Source organism: Orycteropus afer, unplaced genomic scaffold, assembly GCF_000298275.1.
Source record: "Orycteropus afer afer isolate SDZICR_OR568_19922 unplaced genomic scaffold, OryAfe1.0 scaffold00394, whole genome shotgun sequence".
Classification (NCBI taxonomy): Eukaryota; Metazoa; Chordata; class Mammalia; order Tubulidentata; family Orycteropodidae; genus Orycteropus; species Orycteropus afer.
The window spans coordinates 2,329,850-2,351,095 of record NW_006921981.1 but is presented as its reverse complement, the minus strand read 5'-3'; the positions used below and the strand labels follow the sequence as shown (position 1 = coordinate 2,351,095).

The following is a 21,246-nucleotide window of genomic DNA, read 5'->3' as shown; positions in this document are numbered from 1 at the left end:
AAAAAAAAAAAAAAAGTTGGAAATAGAAATATCATATATCCAGCAATCTTACTACTACGTATATAGCCTAGAGAAATAAGAGCCATGGCATGAACAGATACATGCATATCCATGGACTTCACAGCATTTTCCACAAAGCAAAATGATGGAAACAACCTAAGTGCCTGTCAACAGATGAATGGATACACAAACTATGGTATATACACACAATGGAATATTATGCAATTTTAAAGAATAACAATGAATCTGAAACATCTCCTAATATGGATGAACCTAGAGGACATGATGCTGAATGAAATTAGTCAATCACAAAATGACAAATACTGTATGAGACCAATATTGTAAAAAGTCAAGGTAAAGAAAGACACTGAGAGGAACACAGGAGTGAAAGGCAACAAAGGCAAATACTAAGACATGCACAATCCCCCAATAACAGTAATAACAATAGTGTACGAGTGGATACACAGACACGCTGAACAGGGGTAGGAAGGTGAATGAGACCATACTCATGAATATATGTAGGTTTACATTTGTTATTTGGGAGTTCTGGTGGCATAGTCCCTAAGGCATTTGACTGCTAACAGAAGGCTGGTGGTTCAAACCCACCAGACACTTCTCAGAAGGAAGATTGGGCAATCTACTTCCATAGCGATACCACCTCGGAAACCCAAGGAGGGGTCACTACGAGTTGGGTGTGCTGCAAATATATCCATGAATATAGTAACACATAAGGAGCTCTGGTGGCGTAGTGCCTAAGGCATCTGACTACTAACCAGAAGTTTGGTGGCTCAAATCCACCAGCTACTCCATGGAAGGAAGACAGGGCAATCTACTTCTGTAAAGATTTACTGCCTTGGAAACCCAGTGGGGATCACTATGAGTCAGAATCAACTTGAATGGCAGTGGTAAAGGGGGCAGAGCTATGAAAACTTCTTAGCCATAACCAAACACCTTGAGGGAATGAGTTGCTAGGCCTGTGGCCTCAAGACCACAGTCTTGGAGAATACTATGGTTAATTGGCATAACATAGTCTACGAAGACAATATTCTATATCTTACTTTGGTGAGTAGTGACTGGGTCTTAAAAGCTTGTTAGTGGCCATTTAAGGTGCAACAAACTATTGGTCTCTCCTTGTCTGGAGCAAAGAAGAGTGAAGAAAACCAAAAGATGCAATGAAACTATCATGCCAAAGGACTAATGAATGGACCACATGAATTTGGTCTCATGACCCTGAGACCAGAACTGGATGATGTCCTGCTACCACTACTGACCTCTCTGAAAGGGATCACAACAGGTTATCCAGGATAGAGTGGAAAAAAATGTGGAACAAAACTCAAAATTATTGACCTTACCCTTGTGGCTTAACTTTTAGCCAAATGATAGGCCTAAAATGTGAACTATAACACCAAGAAACAGGCATTCATTAGAACAATCAACTGTACAATATCATAAGGGCAGCATTTGCCCAGGGATGAAGCTCAGAAGGCAGGAGGAACTAGGAAAGAAGGACGCAGGGAAATGACAAACACAGGGAGGAAGTGGGAAAAGTGCTGTTACACTGTGGGAATTGCCAATGTCACAAAACAAAATAGGCATGAATTGTTGAATGGAAAACCAGTTTGCTCTGTAAACTTCCACACAAATTACAATTTAAAAAAGAGAGACTGAGAGCAAGAAAATAAAGAAACTAAAAATTTGTGAGGTGGATGAGGAAGGCAGAGGTCACTTACATGGCTGTCGCTGACATGGCTCAGCTTCTTGCCTTCCTGTAGAGTATGAGGCCAGGCCTCCACACAGAGGGCAGCAGCAAAGATTTTGGTATGGACAGAGGGGAGAGCAGGATGGGGAGTCAGTTAGAGAAGGACAGAATAATCAGTGAGGGACACAGAAGACCCATTTGAAGTTGTACAGCTAAATATCTAGTACACCTATTTCACTAATGCTCACTAGAACTGTCAGTTCATGGTTCAAACCCACCAGCCACTCCTCAGAAGAATGGGCAATCTATTTCAGTAGAGATACTGCCTCAGAAACCCAAGGAGGGGCTGCTATGAGTCGAAATAGACTCGATGGCAGTGAGTTAATAAACACACATATACATTTGCAACATTATAGACGGATCCAATAAATTACACTCATAGTTGTCTTCGGATTAAATTTAAAAGCAATAACAATAGCTAACTCAAACATCTGCTTCACAACAAAGAAAACGAAATCTTTAAAAAATAGAGGATACTAGAGACTTTATTTTAAAGGTCCAATGAGAAAGAAAATCCCTTAAATATTGTACTGTCCCATCCTATTTTAAATGCAAATATGCATCTTTAAGAACTTGACCTGATATTGGCACACATAACTTTCTGTGGCAACAGCTGAGGCCCAGGTAAAAAGAGGAACTTTATTTGTTGACTTCCAGTCTTCTTTTTTGAACCTGTCTTTCTTCCTGACTCCCTACATCCTCCCAGATACTTAGATTCCAGTTAATCTCGAGTTCCAAAGGCCTCCACTCTACCAGGTTGGCCCTCCAAAATCTCTCCTCTCACTAAGTCCAAATATACCCTTTCATTCCTCCGACAGCTAGGCAGCAACTGTGTGACTGATGAAAGTAATTCACATCGTTGTTGTTGTTATGTGCCGTTGAGTCAGACCTGATCATAGCGACTCCTCCTTGGGTTTCTGAGGCAGTATCACTATGGAAGTAGATTGCCCCATCTTCCTTCTGAGTAGTGGCTGGTGGGTTTGAACCACCAGCCTTCTGGTTAGCAGTCAAGTGTCTTTAGCCACTATGCTACCAGAGCTCCTTAGGGTGTGATTTTATTACAAGACCTAGAACAGTGTTTAGTACACAGTAGGTGTTCAGTAATATTTGTTGAATGCAAGAATGTACCAAGGTTTAATCACCCCAGGGATATTTGCATATTAAAAAGAGGATTTGGATAATTAAGATAAATCCCTAATTAGAACCTCTCACCACTATTTTCCCATCACTGTTTCTCAGTAGAAGGTCCCTGGGTTGTGCAAATGGTTTGCACTCTGGTAGCATAGTGCCTAAGGCACTGGACTGCTAAGCAGAGGGCTGGCTGTTCAAACTCAGCAGCAACTCCTCGGAAGGAAGATGGGGCAATCTATTTCTGTAGTGATACTGCCTCTGAAACCCAAGGAGGGGTCGCTATGAGTCAAGTCTGACTCAAGGGCACATAACAACAACAACACTAGCCTAAAAGGAGCTCTTGTGTCATAGTGCCTAAGGCATTTGACTGCTAACCAGAAGGCTGGCGGTTCAAACCCAGCAGCCACTCCTCAGAAGGAAGGTTGGGCAATCTACTTCCGTAGTGATAATGCTTCAGAAACCCAAGAAGGGGTCAATATGAGTCAGATCCAGTTCCATGGTAGTGGTTGTGTGTTTTTGTTGTACTAACCTAAAAGACCTATTGCACTGGGCAAATCTGCTGCAGAAGACCTCTTTAAAGTGCTGAAGAGCAAAGATGTCTCTTTGAAGACTAAGGTGTGCCTAATCCAAGCCATGATGTTTTCAGTTGCCTCATATGTATGTGAAAGCTGGACAATGAATAAGGAAAACCCAAAGAAGAGTCGATACTTTTGAGTTGTGTGGTTGGCGAAGAATACTGAAAGTACCATGGACTGCCAGAAGAACCAACAAAAGTGTCCTGGAAGAAGTGTAGCCAGAATGGTCCCTGGAGGCTAGAATGGCCAGGCTTCTTCTTACCTACTTTGGTCGTGTTGTCAGAAGGGACCATTCCCTGGAGAAGGACATCATGCTTGGTAAAGTGGAGGGTCAATGAAGAAGGGGAAGACCCTCAATGAGATGGACTGACATAGTGACTATAATGATGGGCACAGGTATAGTAGGTATTGTAAGGCTGGAGCAGTACTGGGCAGTGTTTCGTTCTGTTCTACATAGGGTTGCTATGAGTCAGAGCCAACTCGATGACAACCAACAACAACAACTAACCTAAAGGTCAGCGGTTCGAACCCTCTCACAGTGCTATGAAAGAAAGCCTGGGTGATCTGCTTCTGTGAACATTACAGCAAAGAGAACCCTATAGAGCAGTTCTAATCTGACACATATGTGGCTGCCATGAGTTGGAATTGATCTGACTGCAAATCAGTTTTGCTACTGGCAATGCTACTGGCATTTTGGATAGGACAATTCTTCATGAGGATTCTGTAGGATGTTTGAGGTTTAGCATCCCTGAACTTTTGGTACTATTTTTACCAGTAGTATTCTCAGGTATTAGGACAACGAAAATGCCCTCATCCCCATTTCTTTGAGAACCCTGTCCCCAAACCAATATGTTTCTCCTAACAGGCTGCCCCTTCCCTCCACTGTACTGCACAGCACCCTAAGTCCTGGAGCACTTTTTTTTCCCCCCTTTCTTCTTAAATCAGGCAAAATTATATCTAACTATCAACTCCTGGGAGCTCTGGTAGCATAGTGCCTAAGGCATTTGACTGCTAACCAGAAGGCTGGCAGTTCAAACCCACCAGCTACTCCTTCAAAGGAAGGTTGGGGCAATCTACTTCCATTGTGATACTGCCTCGGAAACCCAAGAAGGGGTCACTACGAGTCAGATTTGACTCCACAGCAGTGAATTTTGTGTGTGTGTGTCAACTCCTATCTTTTATCTCTTGAATCTTTTCTGACCATCTCAACCAAAAATCTTCTTCATTTTTTAATAATTTGAAAGCTTCCTTGAAAACACTTGGCCAATAGTCATTCATGGCTTTCCTTGGTAGCAAGAAGGCTGCAGACTCATCTTCCTACACACTGTTCTGTCTCACATTGGAAGCTCTAACACAGGGAACTCTTAGTTCCTCCAAGGAACCACATGCCCTCAGACTCAAACCTTTGCATATTCACTCCTCTCTAACTAAAGAACATTCTTTTTTTTCTCTACATTTCACATCTCTAATTTATACTCATTCTCAGATGTCATGGGGGATGCACAGTGCTGGGCTGGTTGCTCCTTCTCTGTAGGCACCATGGTAACTCAAAAAAACTACAAACTCACTGCCATCAAGTTGGTTCTGACTCATAGCGACCCCCATTAGGTTTCTGAGGCTGTAAATCTTTACAGAAGTAGACTGCCCCATGAGTCTTTAATGTAGCTCTTCTCATACTGTTACCCATTTGGAAATTAGCAATTTACTTGTTTGTACGACTTACAAGATTGTAAGTTCTCTGAGGGCAGAGCATGGCTGACTTTTTCTTAGCCCCCAAAGTCTAGCACAATGTCTAGCATCAAGCAAAAAACAAACCAAACCTACTACCATTGAGCCAATTCTGACTCTTAGTGACCCTATAGGACGGAGTGGAACTGCTTCATAGGGTTTCCAAGGCTGTAAATCTTTACTGAAACAGACTGTCTGATCTTTCTCTTGTGGAACAGCTGGTGAGTTTGAACCACAGACCTTTTGGTCAACAGCCAAATGCCTTAACCACTGAGCCACCAGAGCTCCTTTAGCATCAAGCAGGGATTCACTAACTAGTGCTCTGATGTGGTTAGTTTCTTTTCTTGTGAGCATTTTTCATCTTATCATTCAATGGTGATATAAATCCCAGTGTTCCCAGCTTCCTTCACTCAAGTCACTGAATTTTGCAAATGTTTGAAACTCAATACATTTTGTTAATAATCTGAAATAAAACAATTTGCAATGGCAGATGATGTGGTATACTTCTGATATTTTAAGATAAGCCAAACTGAGAAGGCAATTCTTCATCATATATGGACTAGTTGTTTGAAAAGTATTATCAAAGCTGTTGGAATCTGTGGCACATTGAGAGTACAAAATAAAAGCTGTGATTAAGAAATGCTCAAGCAGATCTAAAGCTCATTATGATTTCCATGAAGGTTCCTGATTTTCACCACAATTTGGCAGTATTCAACAATACCAAACCTTACTAAATGAGCATTTCCTTTTCTACATAGATCTTTATATGCTTCATCCATGAAGAAACTACTTTATAAAATTTGTTGCTGTTGTTATGTGCCGTCGAGTTGGACCCGACTCATAGCGACCCCTCCTTAGGTTTCTGAGGCAGTATCACTACAGAAGTAGATTGCCCCATCTTCCTTCCGAGGAGTGGCTGGTGGGTTTGAACTGCCAGCCTTCTGGTTAGCAGTCGAGTGCCTTAGGCACTATGCTACCAGAGCTCAAAATTAAATGTTCAAAATTAGATTAACTGGGAAGTTTCAATCAATATGTATTTCTGAATCTGAACCTTGCAGATTTTAATTCAGTAAATTTATCTTACCAGGTCATTCTAATGATCAGGGAGCTCTAGTAGCATACTAGATACTTGACTGATAACCAGAAGGCTGGCAGTTCAAACCCACCAGCCACTCCTCGGAGGGAAGGCTGGGCAATCTACTTCCGCAGCGATACCACCTCGGAAACCCAAGGAGGGGTCGCTATGAGTCAAGTCCAACTCCACAGCACATGTTGTTGTTGTTTGCCATCGAGTCGGACCCGCCTCATAGCAACCCTTCCTGGTTTCCGAGGCACTATCACTACAGAAGTAGATTGCCCCATCTTCCTTCCGAGGAGTGGCTGGTGGATTTGAACCGCCAGCCTTCTGGTTAGCAGTCAAGTGCCATAGCCACTATACTACCAGAGCTCCCCCACAGCACATAACAACAGCACAAACAACAACAGCAACAATTCTAATGATCAGGTAGAATTTAGGCCAAATGAATGTTCATGAACTCTTTCTTTTTAAAAAATCCTTTCTCCTGAGTTTATAATCAAAGGAAATTTCTTTCAAGAGTTGCCATTTTTCCATTACATATGGATTTTCAGAAATAAAAACAAATACAAAATGATACATGTCTAAAAGCCCTGAACATGAAAACTAATTATTCTTATAAGCTTCAGTATTCACTGTTTAATTTCTATCTTAAATTTATTCTTAAATCTACCTCATGAGATTTCTTATTAGAACATGAAGTATAACTTTGAAATTACTAATAATTTATAAATGAACTACTAAATAGTAATCACCTGCTTATAGTACACTTTTACTGTTACTGAGTGTTTAAAAAGTATTTTGATTTTAAAGGACATGCTTAATTAATCAAAGGCAAAATTGAGGCTACTATCAGAAAATCTCTCCCCCAAACGCCCTCTTTAGTAGTAGTCTGGTGAACCCATGAACCCCGTCTCAGAATAATATTTTAAGTTTATAGGAAAAAATATGCTGGATAACAAGTGAAGTGAATTTTATTGAAATACAGTTATCCAAAGTTTTAAAAATGCCATAAATTTGTTATATAGTAATAATTGTTGTTGTTAGGTGTCATCTAGTCATCTCCGACTCATAGCAATCCCATGCACAGCAGAACAAAACACTGCCCGGTCCTGCACCAGCTCCATGATCTTTGCTATACTTGAGCACATTGTCGCTGTCACTGTGTCAATCCATCTTGTTGAGAGCCTTCCCCTCTTTTGTCGACCCTCCACCTTACCAAGCATGACATCCTTCTCCAGGGAATGGTCACTTCTGACAACATGACCAAAGTAGGTAAGACAAAGTCTGGCCATTCTTGCCACCAAGGAGCATTCTGGCTGCACTTCATCCAGGACAGATCTATTGTTGTTGTTGTTGTTGTTGTTATTTGCCATCTAGTCGGCCCCGACTCATAGCGACCCCTCCTTGGGTTTCTGAGGCAGTATCACTATGGAAGTAGGAATGACCAACCTTCCTTCCGAGGAGTGGCTGGTGGGTTTGAACCGCCAGCATTCTGGTTAGCAGTCAAGTGCCTTAGGAACTATGCTACCAGAGCTCCTCAGATCTATTAGGAGAGATCTATTAGTTCTTTTAGCAGTGCGTGGTACTTTCAGCATTCTCCACCAACACCATAGCTCAAAAGCATCAATTCTTCTTTGGTCTTCCTTATTCATTGTCCAGCTCTCACATGCACATGAGGCAATTGAAAATACCATAGCTTGTGTCAGGCGCACCTTAGTCCTCAAGGAGACATCTTTGCTCTTTAGCACTTGAAAGAGGTCCTTTGCAGCCAATTTGCCCAGTGCTATATGTCCTGATGTCCTGACTGCTGCTTCCATTGGCATCAACTGTAGAATCAAGCAATGCGAAACCTTTGACAATTTCAATCTTTTCTCCATTTATTGTGATGCTGCTTACAGGTCTAGTTGTGAGGATTTTTGTTTTCTTTATATTAAGATGTAATCCACACTGCAGATTGTATTCTTCAATTTTCATCAGTAAGTGCTTCAAGTCATCCTCACTTTCAGCAAGCAAAGTTTTGTCAGCGTATCGCAGGTTGTTAATGATTCTTCCTCTAATCCTGATGCCACATTCTTCTTCATATTGTCCAGCTTCTTGGATTATTTGCTCAGCGTACAGATTGAATAAGTATGGTGAAAGGCTACAACCCTGACACACTCCTTTCTTGATTTTAAACCATACATTGTTCCCTTTTTATGTTTGAACAACAGCCTCCTGGTCTATGTACAGGTTCCTTATGAGCACAATTAAGTGTTCTGAAATTGCCATTCTTCTCAATGTTATCCACAATTTGTTATGATCCACACAATCAAATGGTTTTGCATAGTCAATAAAACACAAATAAACATCTTTCTGGTATTCTTTGCTTTTGGCTCAGCAAAGATATCCCTTGTTCCATGTCCTCTTCTGAATCCAGCTTGCATTTCTGGATGTTCTCTGTCAATATACTGGTGCAACCATTTTTGAATTATCTTCAGTAAGATCTTACTTGCATGAGATGTTAATGATATTGTTCAATAATTTCCACATTCTGTGGAATCACCTTTCTTTGGAATGGGTACAAATATGGATCTCTTCCAGTCAGTTGGTGAGGTAGCTGTCTTCCAAATCTCTTGGCATAACCAAGTGAGTGCCTGCAGTGGGTATCTGTCTGTTGAAACATCACAGTGTGTATTCCGTCAATTCCCGGAGCCTTGTTCTTCACCAATTCCTTCAGTGCAGCTTCAACTTCTTCCTTAAATACCATTGGTTCTTGATCATATGTCACCTTCTGAAATGGATGACGATCAACTAGTTATTTTTGGTACACTGACTCTGTGTATTTCTTCTATCTTCTTTTGATGCTTCCTGCACCATTCAATATTTTGCCTATAGAATCTTTTAATATTGCAACTCAACATTAAATTTTTTCCTCAGTTCTGTCAGCTTGAGAAATGCCAAGTGTGTTCTTCCCTTTTGATTTTCTGACTCCAGGTCTTTGCACAATGCATTACAGTAATTGGCTTTGTCTGCTCGAGCTGCTCTTTGAAATCTTCTGTTCAGCTCTTTTATCTTGTCATTTCTTCCAATTGCTTTAGCTACTCTTTGCTCAAGGGCAAGTTTCAGAGTCTCTTCTGACATTCATTTTGGTCTTTTTTTTTCTTTCTTGTATTTTTAATGACCTCTTGCTTCCTTCATGAATGATGCTCTTGATGTCATCCCACAATTCTTCTGGTTTTTGGTCATTGGTGTTCAATGCATCAAATCTATACTTTAGATGGTCTCTAAATTATGGAGGGATAAAGGTCATATTTAGTCTCTCGTGGACTTGTTTTAATTGTCTTCAACTTCAAGTTGAACTTGCATATGAGCAGTTGGTCTATTCCACAATCAGCTCTGGACTGGTTTTGGCTGAAGATATTGAGCTTTTCCATCACCTCTTGCCACAGATGTAGTCAATCTGATTCTGTGTACTCTATCTGGTGAAGTCCATGTGTATAGCTGCCATTTGTGTTACTGAGAAAAGGTATTTGCAATGAATAAGTCAATGGTCTTGCAAAATTCTATCATGCGATCTCCAGCATTATTTCTGTCACCAAGGCCAAATTTTCCAACTATCAGTGATTTTTCTTTGTTTCCAACTTTTGCATTCCAATTACCAGTGATAATCAACACAGATTGACTGCACATCCAATAAATTTCAGACTGCAGAAGTTGATAAAAATCTTCAATTTTTTCATCTTTGGCTTTTGTGATTGGTGTGTAAATTTGAATAATAGTATATTAATGGGTCTTCCTTGTAGGTGTATGGATATTATCCTAACTGACAGCATTGTGCTTCAGGACAGATCTTGAACATCCTGTGTGATGATGAATGTCACACTATTCCTCTTCAACTTGTCGTTCCTTGCATAGTAGATCATATGGTTGTCTGATTCAAAATGGCCAAAACCAGTCCATTTGAGCTCACTAATGCCTAGGATATCAATCTTTATGCATTCCATTTCATTTTGGACAATTTCCCGTTTTCCTAGATTCATACTTCATACATTCCATGTTCTGATTATTAAGGATGTTTGCAGCTATTTCTCTTGAATTTGAGTCATGCCACGTCAGCACATGGAGGTCCTGAAAGATTTACTTTATCTATATCACTGAGGGTGGTTCTACTCTGATGAGGCAACTCTTTGTCAGTCGTATTTTGAGTGCCTTCCAATCCAAGGGGCTCATCTTCTTGCACTGTGTCAGACAATATTTCCAAGCTATTCATGAAGTTGCCCAGTAATGTATCAGAGAGTGTTTCTCTGCTATTTATAAGGTTTTCCCTGGCCAATTTTTCAGAAGTGGATGGCCTCTTTTTTCTCCTGGTCTGTCTCAGTTTGTAAGCTGTGTTGAAACCATGTGCAATCCTGCTGGTGTTTGGGACACTGGTGGCACAGCCTCAAGCTTCACAGCAATGTGCAAGCCCCACAAGATGTCAAACTGACAGACAAGTTTGTCTCCCTTAGCTGTTGGAAATCTCTCTGCCCTCCCCTTACTTAATTCCTACCTGGATCCTGCCACTTTGTGGTCCCTGGCAGCACCCTTCCTTTCCTGGCTTTGGGGGGCTGGGCATAGTAATAATACTGCTCCTTTATTAACATATTAAATAATAAGACCTAGTGGAAAGTCTGGTAATGATGAGAACAAATAGCATTTTGAAATATCTGTAATAACTGCAATATGATGTGAAAATATTTGTGAATTCTACTGGTGCAAAGTCATTGCGAATTCTAATGCAGTGTCTTTCCTACACTCATACTTAAAGAAATGTGAAATTTTCAGTTAAAGGTTAATGAAAATATATATGCAATTGATTCCCATCCACTTCTAAGGACCTACTGAATTCTGTCCTGGATCCTTTGGAAGTTGGTGGATTCCAGGTTAAGACCACGTGAAGAGGAAGTATGCTCCAGCTTTATGCAGATACTTTGACAGATCTGGCCTAAATGACCGCATAATGGCCATGTGCCTTCCTGTACTGCAGAAGAAATCTAAAATCCATATATTAGGCTCTTTTGCAACCATGGTTCTGAATGTTAACTAGTTAATATTTACATGAGATTTGAAAGAAGGATGTGAAGCAGAGGCTGTGTACCTGCTGTTCTTGCTGGCAACATAGATGTGGAGGCAACATAGATGTGGAGGTGTTACTACATCAGTTTTACTATGGCCCTAGAGTATAGTTACTAGATTCATGTGCACCAAGGGGAGGGTACAAACATCCATTTTCCTGATACGCATCCTAGCAGATGTGTCATGGTTCTTGAGCTGGCAGCAAAAGTAACTTCTGATCACAGCAGTTTCCATATTGTAGGAGTGGCAGTGTGGTTCCTGATCAGAGGAGAGGCAGCAACTTCCTAGGGCTGGGCTCTGGTGGCTTTAAAATCATTACTGAGCGTTTAAACAGGTTCCTGTTTGCTCAGTCCTCCCTAGACTTATGTTACCAACTTACTGCCTGAAATCAATCCCTTCCTGCTTTAACTAACCAGAGTGAATTTTGTTATCTGTAACAGAACTCTGACCCATATAGACTGGTGTTTACATACTCTATGAATGATTTGTCTCCTTAGCAACTACTTCTCTCAGATGATTATTTTTCACTGTTTACCAAAGACTTCCAGCTTCAAACACATTTCGGGGCAAAAAGCCGAACTGCTCACTTTTGACCAAAAGTAAACAATTTATATCACAGAAGGGATTAATAGAACATACATAGAATAATAGTCCAAGAATTCTGCTCCTGTTCATTTGCCATAATGAACTTGAAAGTTTATTATTACCCAATAAAGTTGTTGTTGTTGTTGTTACGTGCCGTCAAATCGGACCCAACTCATAACGATCCCTCCTTGGGTTCCCGAAGCAGTATCACTACGGAAGTAGATTGCCCAACCTTCCTTCCGAGGAGTGGCTGGTAGGTTTGAACCTCCAGTCTTCTGGTTAGCAGTCAAGTGCCTAGGCACTATGCTACCAGAGCTCAACAAAGTAAAGATAGTGAAATGCTAAAGTGAAAAATATGCCTTAATAATTTACCTATTTCTCTGTGAATGTACTTGAATTGGCTTGCTTGTTATTCCATTTAAGTACTAAAGGTAAATTCCTTTTTTTACATGGAAAAAATTTAATATTTAACCCTCAAAGTGAGGCAGTAGCTATGTTAGCCTAGTATTCTATTTAGCCACGAAGCATCAATATTAGGGGATTAGTTCCTCTGTTAGCCTGAAGGCCCAATCTCAAAATTACATCTTAAAAAAACCAAACCAAACCAAACTCACTGCCTTGGAGTCAGATCTGACTCATAGCGACACCTCCTTGGGTTTCTGAGGCTATATCTCTAGGGAACTAGACTGCCCATTAGAAAAGTTTTATTAACTCAATGAATTTGGGTACAAAATCTCAAATAGAATATGAAAATAAACTGGCATGCCAAAGTTCTGGAGGCCTTAATAATCATACCATTGTAAATGAGCATTCATTGAAATCACTAGACTGGGTTTGATCATTTTTTTCCTGTTTTGTTATTTTATATATATATATATAGTTGTTGCTATGTGCTGTTGAGTTGGACCTGACTCATAGGGACCCCCTCCTTGGATTTCCAAGGCAACATCACAATGGAAGTATATTGCCCAAACTTCCTTCTGAAGAGTGCCTGGTGCCTGGTGGGTTTGAACTACCAGCCTTATATATATATGGGGGCTTTGGTGGCATAGTGCCTAAGGCATTTGACTGCTAACCAGACAGGCTAGTGGTTCAAACTCACCAGACACTCCATGGATGATTGGGCAATCTACCTCTGTAAAGATTTACCATCTTGGAAACCGAAAGGGGGTCACTATGAGTCAGAATTGAGTCGATGGCAGTGAGTTTTTTTTTGGTTTTTTTTTTTGAGTTTATGATCTTTTGAAAGGAGATCACCAGGCCTTTCTTCCAAGGTACCACTGGGTGGCTTCGAACTACCACCCCAACCTTTAGCAGCCAAGTGCTCAACCATTTGTGCTGCCTGGGGTAGTTTTTCCACCTCCCCTAACCCCCTATAAGGAGCTCTGGTAGCTTAGTGCTAAGGCACTTGACTGCTAACCAAAAGGCTGGTGGTTCAAACCCACCAGCCACTCCTCTGAAGGAAGCTAGGGCAGTGGTACTGCCTCGGAAACCCAAGGAGGGGTCGCTATGAGTTAGGTCCAACTTGATGGCACATAACAACAACAACAACCCTCTACAATTCAGGGAGAGATGAGAACGTTTAATAGAGTTAATGTACTTGGATTTTAAATTTTAACCAATAATTAAGAAAACTGGGTATGATTTTATATCTAGTGTCTGAACATATATCGGTAAAATCTTTGGCAGGTGAACCCATGCCTATATTATTAGCTAGTAACTGCCACTTTAATCAAAGCCCATTTAACTAACCAGACATATTTCTTAATGAAGTGCAATCCCTTTGCCAAAATTGCAAAGGAAACAGTTTAAAATCCAAGAGTAGAAACCAACACAAGAAATCTACAGACTGAAAACGGTTTCCCCACAGTTGAAGCCTTGGTATTTAAGAGTAACTGCTGAACTCCCCTTCACTATGGCTCTATAACCCAAATGTATTAAATGAAATTAAATGAGAAAGTCTGAAACTATTACATATATTCATCATCTTTTGTACTAAGAAAATTGTTTTAGAAAATCAACTTTGTGAATTTTATTTTTTTTAAAGCTATCTTTATGCTGGTTTTTATTTTATTTCTTCTTAAATCCATCTCTTAAAAATTCAACTTTGTAAAGACATTTTTAAAAATCTCTACTGCAGGTACTACCCCCTCCCCCTTTTCCCCCAGTAATACATTAGTTTCACTGCTATTGATAAGGAAGTTCCTGGGAAGTGAGAATGGCCAGACTCGTCTCACCTCCTTTGCTCATGCTGTCAGAAAGGACCGTTCCCTGGAGAAGCGTATCATGCTTGGTAAAGTGGAGGGTCATCGAAAAAGGGGAAAGCCCTCAACAACATCGATTGACACAGTGGTTGCCACAATGGGCTCAGGTATAGCAAGGATCGTGAGCCTGGCACAGGGCAGTGCTTCGTTTTGATGTACATAGGGTTGCTATGAGTTGGAGACGACTCGAGGGCAGCTAGCACCACCCACCGCCCCGCTTTTTGTTAGCAGTCTAAGAATACAGGTACTTTAGTTATTTGTCCTGTTCACTGACTTGTACCGGTGATTAGAGAATCTACTCGTACCTTAACGAGCTTGAGAAAAGTTCTATGATGTTGCTACCAACTACCTCCTGTTTCTTGTGGAGCAGAGTCCAAATAAAGTCTCTGTTTTCCAGTAAGGATGTTCCTAGCCCCAGGGCTCACTGCACTCACAGATTTGATTTACAAAAAGGCGCTGGGGCCTGGGTGTGACGGAAAGAACTACAGAACTTTAGGCAAGTTCCAACCCACCCTCCTCAGCCCTAGCAGAGCAATTTTCCCGAAATCCCAGCGTCGATCTTGCGGCAGCCAGCCCGCCCTTTCCCACCTCCAAGCAGAAACAGGCGGCGCCGGGCGGCAGGTAATTGGCACTGTAGGAGCAGGCAGGTCGGGGCGCGACCCTGGCACCGCCAGTGCCGTTCCCTGCCGCGGGGCCTGGTCTACTTCGCCGGCACTTACCAGGAGAAGTAGCAGGGCGCACGGGCGCCGGGCGTCCTCCAGGCTGCGAGCCATCGCGCCCTCGCCTCCGGCCTCTCGCCCAGCTTCGTGTCGCCAGCTGTCCCGTGTCCTTGCGAGCAAGCCCTCGGCTACGCCAGGCGCCCCAGCCCAGAGGGTGGGCGCTCGAGTAGTTTGTTCCCCTCCCGAGGGCCGCCTGACCTGAGGCGCGGCACCAGGTGTGGCTACGGCCACGAGAAAATGGAGCCTGGGGCCGGCTTGAGCCGCTCGCACGTAGGTGGGGAATTCTGCGGAGGAGGGAGGCGCAGGGTGGGTTCCCGCCCCGATTGCACAAACACCTGGGACCGTGACGTCCCCGGGTTGGGGACTTTGGTTGGCAGGCTCCGCCCCAGAGTTCTCTCCTTCCCGCGCTCCCCTAGGCCCGGGAGAGTGGCCGGGAGAAGGGAGCGTGGACTCAGCTCAAGGGCAAACCTTGCTTTCAGAAGCCTGGACCTCCAAGAGTCAGGCAATAGGGCCCGACCGCAGCGGAATTCCAACACCCTTGCAGCCGGCGCTTTGTAAATATTGACTTAGGCCGGGTGCGCAGGTAACACTGAAAGATAAAACTGGTGACCCCGAAACCCGCGTCCTGTGAGGCATCTACCGCGCGGGCTGGGGCCCCCTCTCGGGGACCGTTGGTTCAGGAAGAGGATTGCAAATGATTGGCTCCGCAAAAGTTTCTCATCGCATACCCACGGCTTCTTCATTGCTTCTCACAGATTTGCAGTTTATTTGGCCCCGGCAGAAACAATTAATATTAGAAGAACCACAGATGACTAAACGGACAGTTCTTTGACCTGTTGCAGGCTAGACTGGACTACAAGAAAAAAAAACTACAAGCTCCTTTATGAGAAATATACTCTTTGATATAATTTCCAAATTCTCCTACACAGAACCCACCACCAGAGGTCAGAAGCCTGACTGCCAACGGTTACCTACCTGAGCAACAACTGTCCCTCAGTTTTCAGATCTGTCTAATGGAATTAATAGTGCCCACCGTATTAAAAAGCAAAACAAAACTGTGAAGTGTCACGCCAATGTCTAGCATATAGAGGTTCAATAAATTATAACAAAATTAATATTAAAAAGGTAAAAATGTTAATTTGGACTCTTATAAAACAGAAGATGAGGCAATCTACTTCCGTGGTGATACTGCCTCGGAAACCCTAGGAGGGGTTGCTATGAGTCGGGTCCGACTCGACGGCAAACAACAACAACAACAACATATAAAACAGAAGCTGAGCACGCAAACACTTGAATAAGATTAAGAAATTGCTGGGAAAGATAAACTTGATATCGAAGTAGTGGAAGAACCTCTTTAAGTATAAAGGGTTGATATGAGGTTAAATAGGAAATTGAACACTCAATTTGGTCAAAATAAGTACAGTTTCTCCTGTGATTAAAAGTCCCTTCTGTAGATAAGTTGTAAAGAAGTGAGAGCCAGGACAAGAACAGATACATGCACACCCATGTTCATTGCAGTGTTATTTATAATAGCAGAAAGATGGAAATAACCTAGGTGCCCATCAACAGAAGAATGGATAACCATACTGTTGTACATACACACAATGAAATACTATGCAGCCCTAAAGAATAACATGTTGTTAGGTGCTGTCGAGTCATTTCCAACTCATAGTGACCCCATGCACAGCAGAACGAAATGCCACCTGATCCTACGTTAGCTCTATGATCCTTGCTATACTCGAGCCCATTGTCGCAGCCACCATGTCAATCCATCTTGTTGAAGGCCTTCCCCTCCTTTGTCCACCCTCCACTTTACCAAGCATGACATCCTTCTCCAGGAAAGGTCCCTTTTGACAACATGACCAAAGTAGGTGAGACAAAGTCTGGCCATTGTCGCTTCCAAAGAGCATTTCGGCTGCACTTTCTCCAGGACAGATCTGTTAGTTCTTTTAGCAGTCCACAGTACTTTCAGCATTCTTCACCAGCATCACAACTCAGAAGCATCAACTCTTCTTCAGTCTTCCTTATTCATTGTCCAGCTCACATGCATACAAGGCGATTGGAAATACCATGGCTTCTGTCAGGCGCACCTTAGCCCTCAAAGAGACATCCTTGCTCCTTAGCACTTGAAAGAGTTCCTTCGCAGCCGACCTGCCCAGTGCTATGTGTCGTCTAATGTCCGGACTGTTGCTTCCATTGGCGTCAATTGTAGAACCAAGCAACGTGAAGTCTTTGACAACCTCAATCTTTTCTACACAGAATCATCAAAACACCACACAACATGGATGAACTTGGAGGATATTATGCTGAGTGAAATAAGTCAATCACAGAAGGACAAATATTGTATTAGCCTGTTCTTGTAAAAAGTCAAGGAAAGGTTTGTATATGGAAGGAAGTTTTCTTTGTTAGTTACCAGGGGTGGGAGGGGAGGGAAAGGAACAGTGTTAGATAAGTAGAGACAAGTATTGATTTGGGCGAGGAGAAGGGCAATGTACCAAATGTGAGTGATCAACATGGTGGCATTGAGGAAGAGGAAGACATAGAGAGATGCATGGGACGTACAGACAACATAGATGAACCCTTTTGCACATACAGTGCTGCGTTGTCAGTAAAGGCAAACATTGATATGTGGGTGGATAGATGGATGGACAGGCTGAACTATTATCTATGTCTATGAAGGGGGGAATGTGTCCATGACCATGTATAGGATTGCAACACAATGTTTCTACAAGCATATTTGTATGTTCCGTAAGAATTCCCAGGTCTATAATAAAGCTGACAAAGGACAAGGTTGTAGTCACTTCTTGGCCACAGCCAGCTACCTAGAGGGAGTGAGTAGTTGGACTTGTGGGCTCAGGACCATAGTTGCAGGGAACATCAAGCTCAACTGGGATAACATGCTACACAAAACATTGTTCCACATCCTACTTTGGCTAGTAGTGACTGGGATCATAAAAGCTGCTAAGTGGCCATGTAGATGCAGTGATGGGTCTCTCCTTGTCCAGAACAAAGAAGAATGAAGAAAACCAAAGATTCATGGAAACAACTAGTCCAAGCCACTGGTACACCATGCGATCCAAAGCCTACACAACTATGACACCAGAAGAACTAGATGGTGCCCAGCTACCACCGTCAACCACTCAGAGAGGGATCTATGTAGGAGATCCTGAACAGAGTGGGAGAACAATGCGGAGCAAAACTCAAAATCATTAAAAAAAAAAACAAAAAAACAACCCTCTCAGTGGATGAAACCACTGACACTATGGCCCCTAGCTGCCCCTCAGGTCTGGAATTGAACCCACTCCTGTGGCTTCCAGCCAAACAAAAGACAGGCATAAGAGGTGAACATTTACATTAGGTAGATACACTCCTTGGAGAGATCAATCATGGGAGAATAGAAGGGCTGTGTATGCATAGGGAGACAGCTCGGGGGCAGGAGTAGATGGGAGGGAAGGACTTAGGGAAAGGGTAACTATGGGGATGAAGTTAGAGGGGAGCTGTTGCCTTGTGGGAAATTGCAGTCAATGTTATGAGACAAAGTGTATGTGAGCTGCTATATGGAAAGTGAACTTGTTTTGTAACCTTTCACCCAAATCACAGCAAATATTTTTTTTTTAAAAGAATCTGTAGGTAAGTTGGATCAAGTGTTTATGGCTCTTAATGTAGCCTTACTTTAGTGCAAGAAGTTGGAAGCCTTTTCAATTATTGAAAAACTGCACAGTGCAGTGCAAGTGAAGGTGATTGGGATGAAGAATTTGTTGCTAGTAGGGGCAGATTGAATAATTTCAAAACAAAGCCAAACCAAACTCGTTGCCATTGAGTCCATTCTGACACATAATGACTCCCTTTGGGTTCTGAGGAGGTAAATCTTTACGGATATAGATTGCCCAGTCTTCCTTCTGAGGAGTGGCTGGTGGATTTGAACCGCCAACCCTCTGGTTAACAGTCAAATGCCTTAGGCACTGCACTACCAGAGCTCATTTCAAAGTGAGGGCAAATTTATATAAGTTTAAAGGGTGAGTGGGTGTTGTTCATAAGCCAGGGAGTGTTTGTTTTTTATTTTTAGATAACTCTTTCATGTCTAACATGTTATAATTATAAACACTTCCTTCTAGTCTTTGCTCTTAAAATTTTTTCAATGATACTGTCACAATTGAGCTGCCAAACAATATTTATTTCCACACATAATAAGGATAATCAATAGTCTTTCTGGAATCATTGTTATATGCTGAGAGTTTTTTAAGTTCCTTTAAGGATGAAAATGAATGTTCTATTGTGCAGTTGGTGATCATTAAAATTAGGAATATGTATAAAGCAATTTCAACATTAGAAATATCTTCTATTAGGGAGTCATACATGCCTACATGAATAAAATTAGTCTTTCCTAGATCTGTAAACTTAATTCTCATGTAAGATTGAAATTGTCACACTTCACCGTAAAGGTTTGTATTGAAGCCAGCAGGATGAGTCTGCACAAATTTCTTGGATGTCTTCATGCATTCCTCATCAGGTATGTCCACATTGTTTAATAAAGAAAGTGTGTTTAAAGAACTTCATACCCTTTGCCCTTTCCATGCAAGATTCAAGTGTGTCAATGATGGTGTACTATGTGGTTATGTAAAATTGATTTCTGGTGCTCAGTGATACTTCTGGGCACTTCAACCATTTACTTGTTTCTTTCTAACACCTCTGCGATGGTGAGTTATTTGATAATCATTATTTGACAGTATTTGTTTTCAAAATTTTCTCTTAAATTATGTAAATGCTCTGTAAATGGCTGATAGAGATCTTTGCATGTCTTTAAATTTACTTCTGAATCTTGGAGAGCTTGATAAAAATGCTGCAATATGTTCTTCCACATAACCAACATAAACACATACTTGTGAATTTGCCTTTTGTTGGCAGTGATTTCTGCTTCTTTGGTATCTCTTTTCTGTGTTTGGTCTTCAGCAATGTGAAGTTATACCTGATCAGTCTGAAATGAAACAGAAAATGTAATTGTTATTGTCTACAATATTTATAAAATGTGCATTTTATCTCTTTGTGGAATTGTTCAACTCCCTTCTTTGGAGATGCATATGTAACTAATGCAGCAATGGGATGGCTTCTCAACCAGCAAGTTTGTCTTGTGAGTCATAACAGTATCAATCAAATTCTTGTAATAAAGTCAGTCTGAAGGAACTGGAAAATAAAATACATTTATATAATTTTTATTTTCTAAATAGGCATTTTATTTATTTCCTCAAGGAATTGTTCAATTGTCTTATACAGAGATACATAAATATTTTGATAAAATACAAATGTAATGTTCTGATAAATGCCCTTGGTTGCTTTCTTGGAAGACAAACACACTCATTGTTGCAAAATAGAAACATACTTAGCACGATGAATATTGAATTTTGCATCCTCTTAATGTGCCTAATACCTCATTTATTAGTATATATCAAGTAATATCAAGCATTGTGTCCCACACAACAGGCAAAAAAAAAAAAAAAAACCTCACTTGATACAGAAATTAAAACTTTTTGTGTTAGATAAATATTAATATTTCTAGTATTTTTAAAAGTTTGCCATGTTAGTATTATGTTAACTTATTACCCATGTTACTATTGTATTAAATGTCTGCCAGATTGCATCTGCATGTATGCCAAATGTATTTAAAGTTGTAAGTGTTGTTTACAAAGATTAGAACATAACTTTGTATGTAAATGCTATACAGTTAAAAAGTAACTTGCATGTGGTCACTTTATTTGAGTTCCCTCACTTTTGCTCATCATCTGCTGCTATTTACCAAGACGTGCTCCAGAGTATAACCCTGTGTTTGTATCATGACCAGCAAAGAGCGTTGCTGGTCCTCTTGGCTGGTATTGCTGGATCAGCAAATGTGAATGTACAAGACAATTCCCTCAAATGGACCAGAGACTTGTCATCCATTAATATAACATTTCCTTGCCCAGTGAGCATTCATGTTGGAGCCAGTTGCATATGGGGTGAATGTAGCCCACCTCCACCTCTTGTTTATTAGAAAGAAACAGCATACTCTCAAGAGACCAGCCAAGACAGGAGCTTCAATTATGTGGGAAAGACATATGTCAACAAAATTGTTGAAGTGGTAGGGGTCTCATAGCTTAAGCAACCTCCATGTGGGTGCCCTCATAACCCTGAGTGAACTTTATTTCTGGCTGGCACATTCTCATACATTGGGGCTGGCACCAGCTTCATTTAGTACCCTGACAGTTCTCTTCCACTGTCTGCTTGGCATCTATGGGTCTTTGTTTTGGACAACTGGTGCCCATGTTTTGTTGATCCCCTA

The 21,246-nt window shown here is 41.4% G+C and overlaps 1 protein-coding gene across 1 annotated transcript in view; it reads right to left on the bottom strand.

Moving 5' to 3' along the window:
- The window catches only part of DSG2 (desmoglein 2), a 67,063-nt gene extending 52,076 nt beyond the window's left edge, over nt 1–14,987 (bottom strand). Inside the window, 1 exon segment of the mRNA XM_007953460.1 lies at nt 14,934–14,987. Coding sequence (XP_007951651.1) covers nt 14,934–14,987 — 54 coding nt within the window.
- Nucleotides 14,988–21,246: the final 6,259 nt, after the last annotated feature.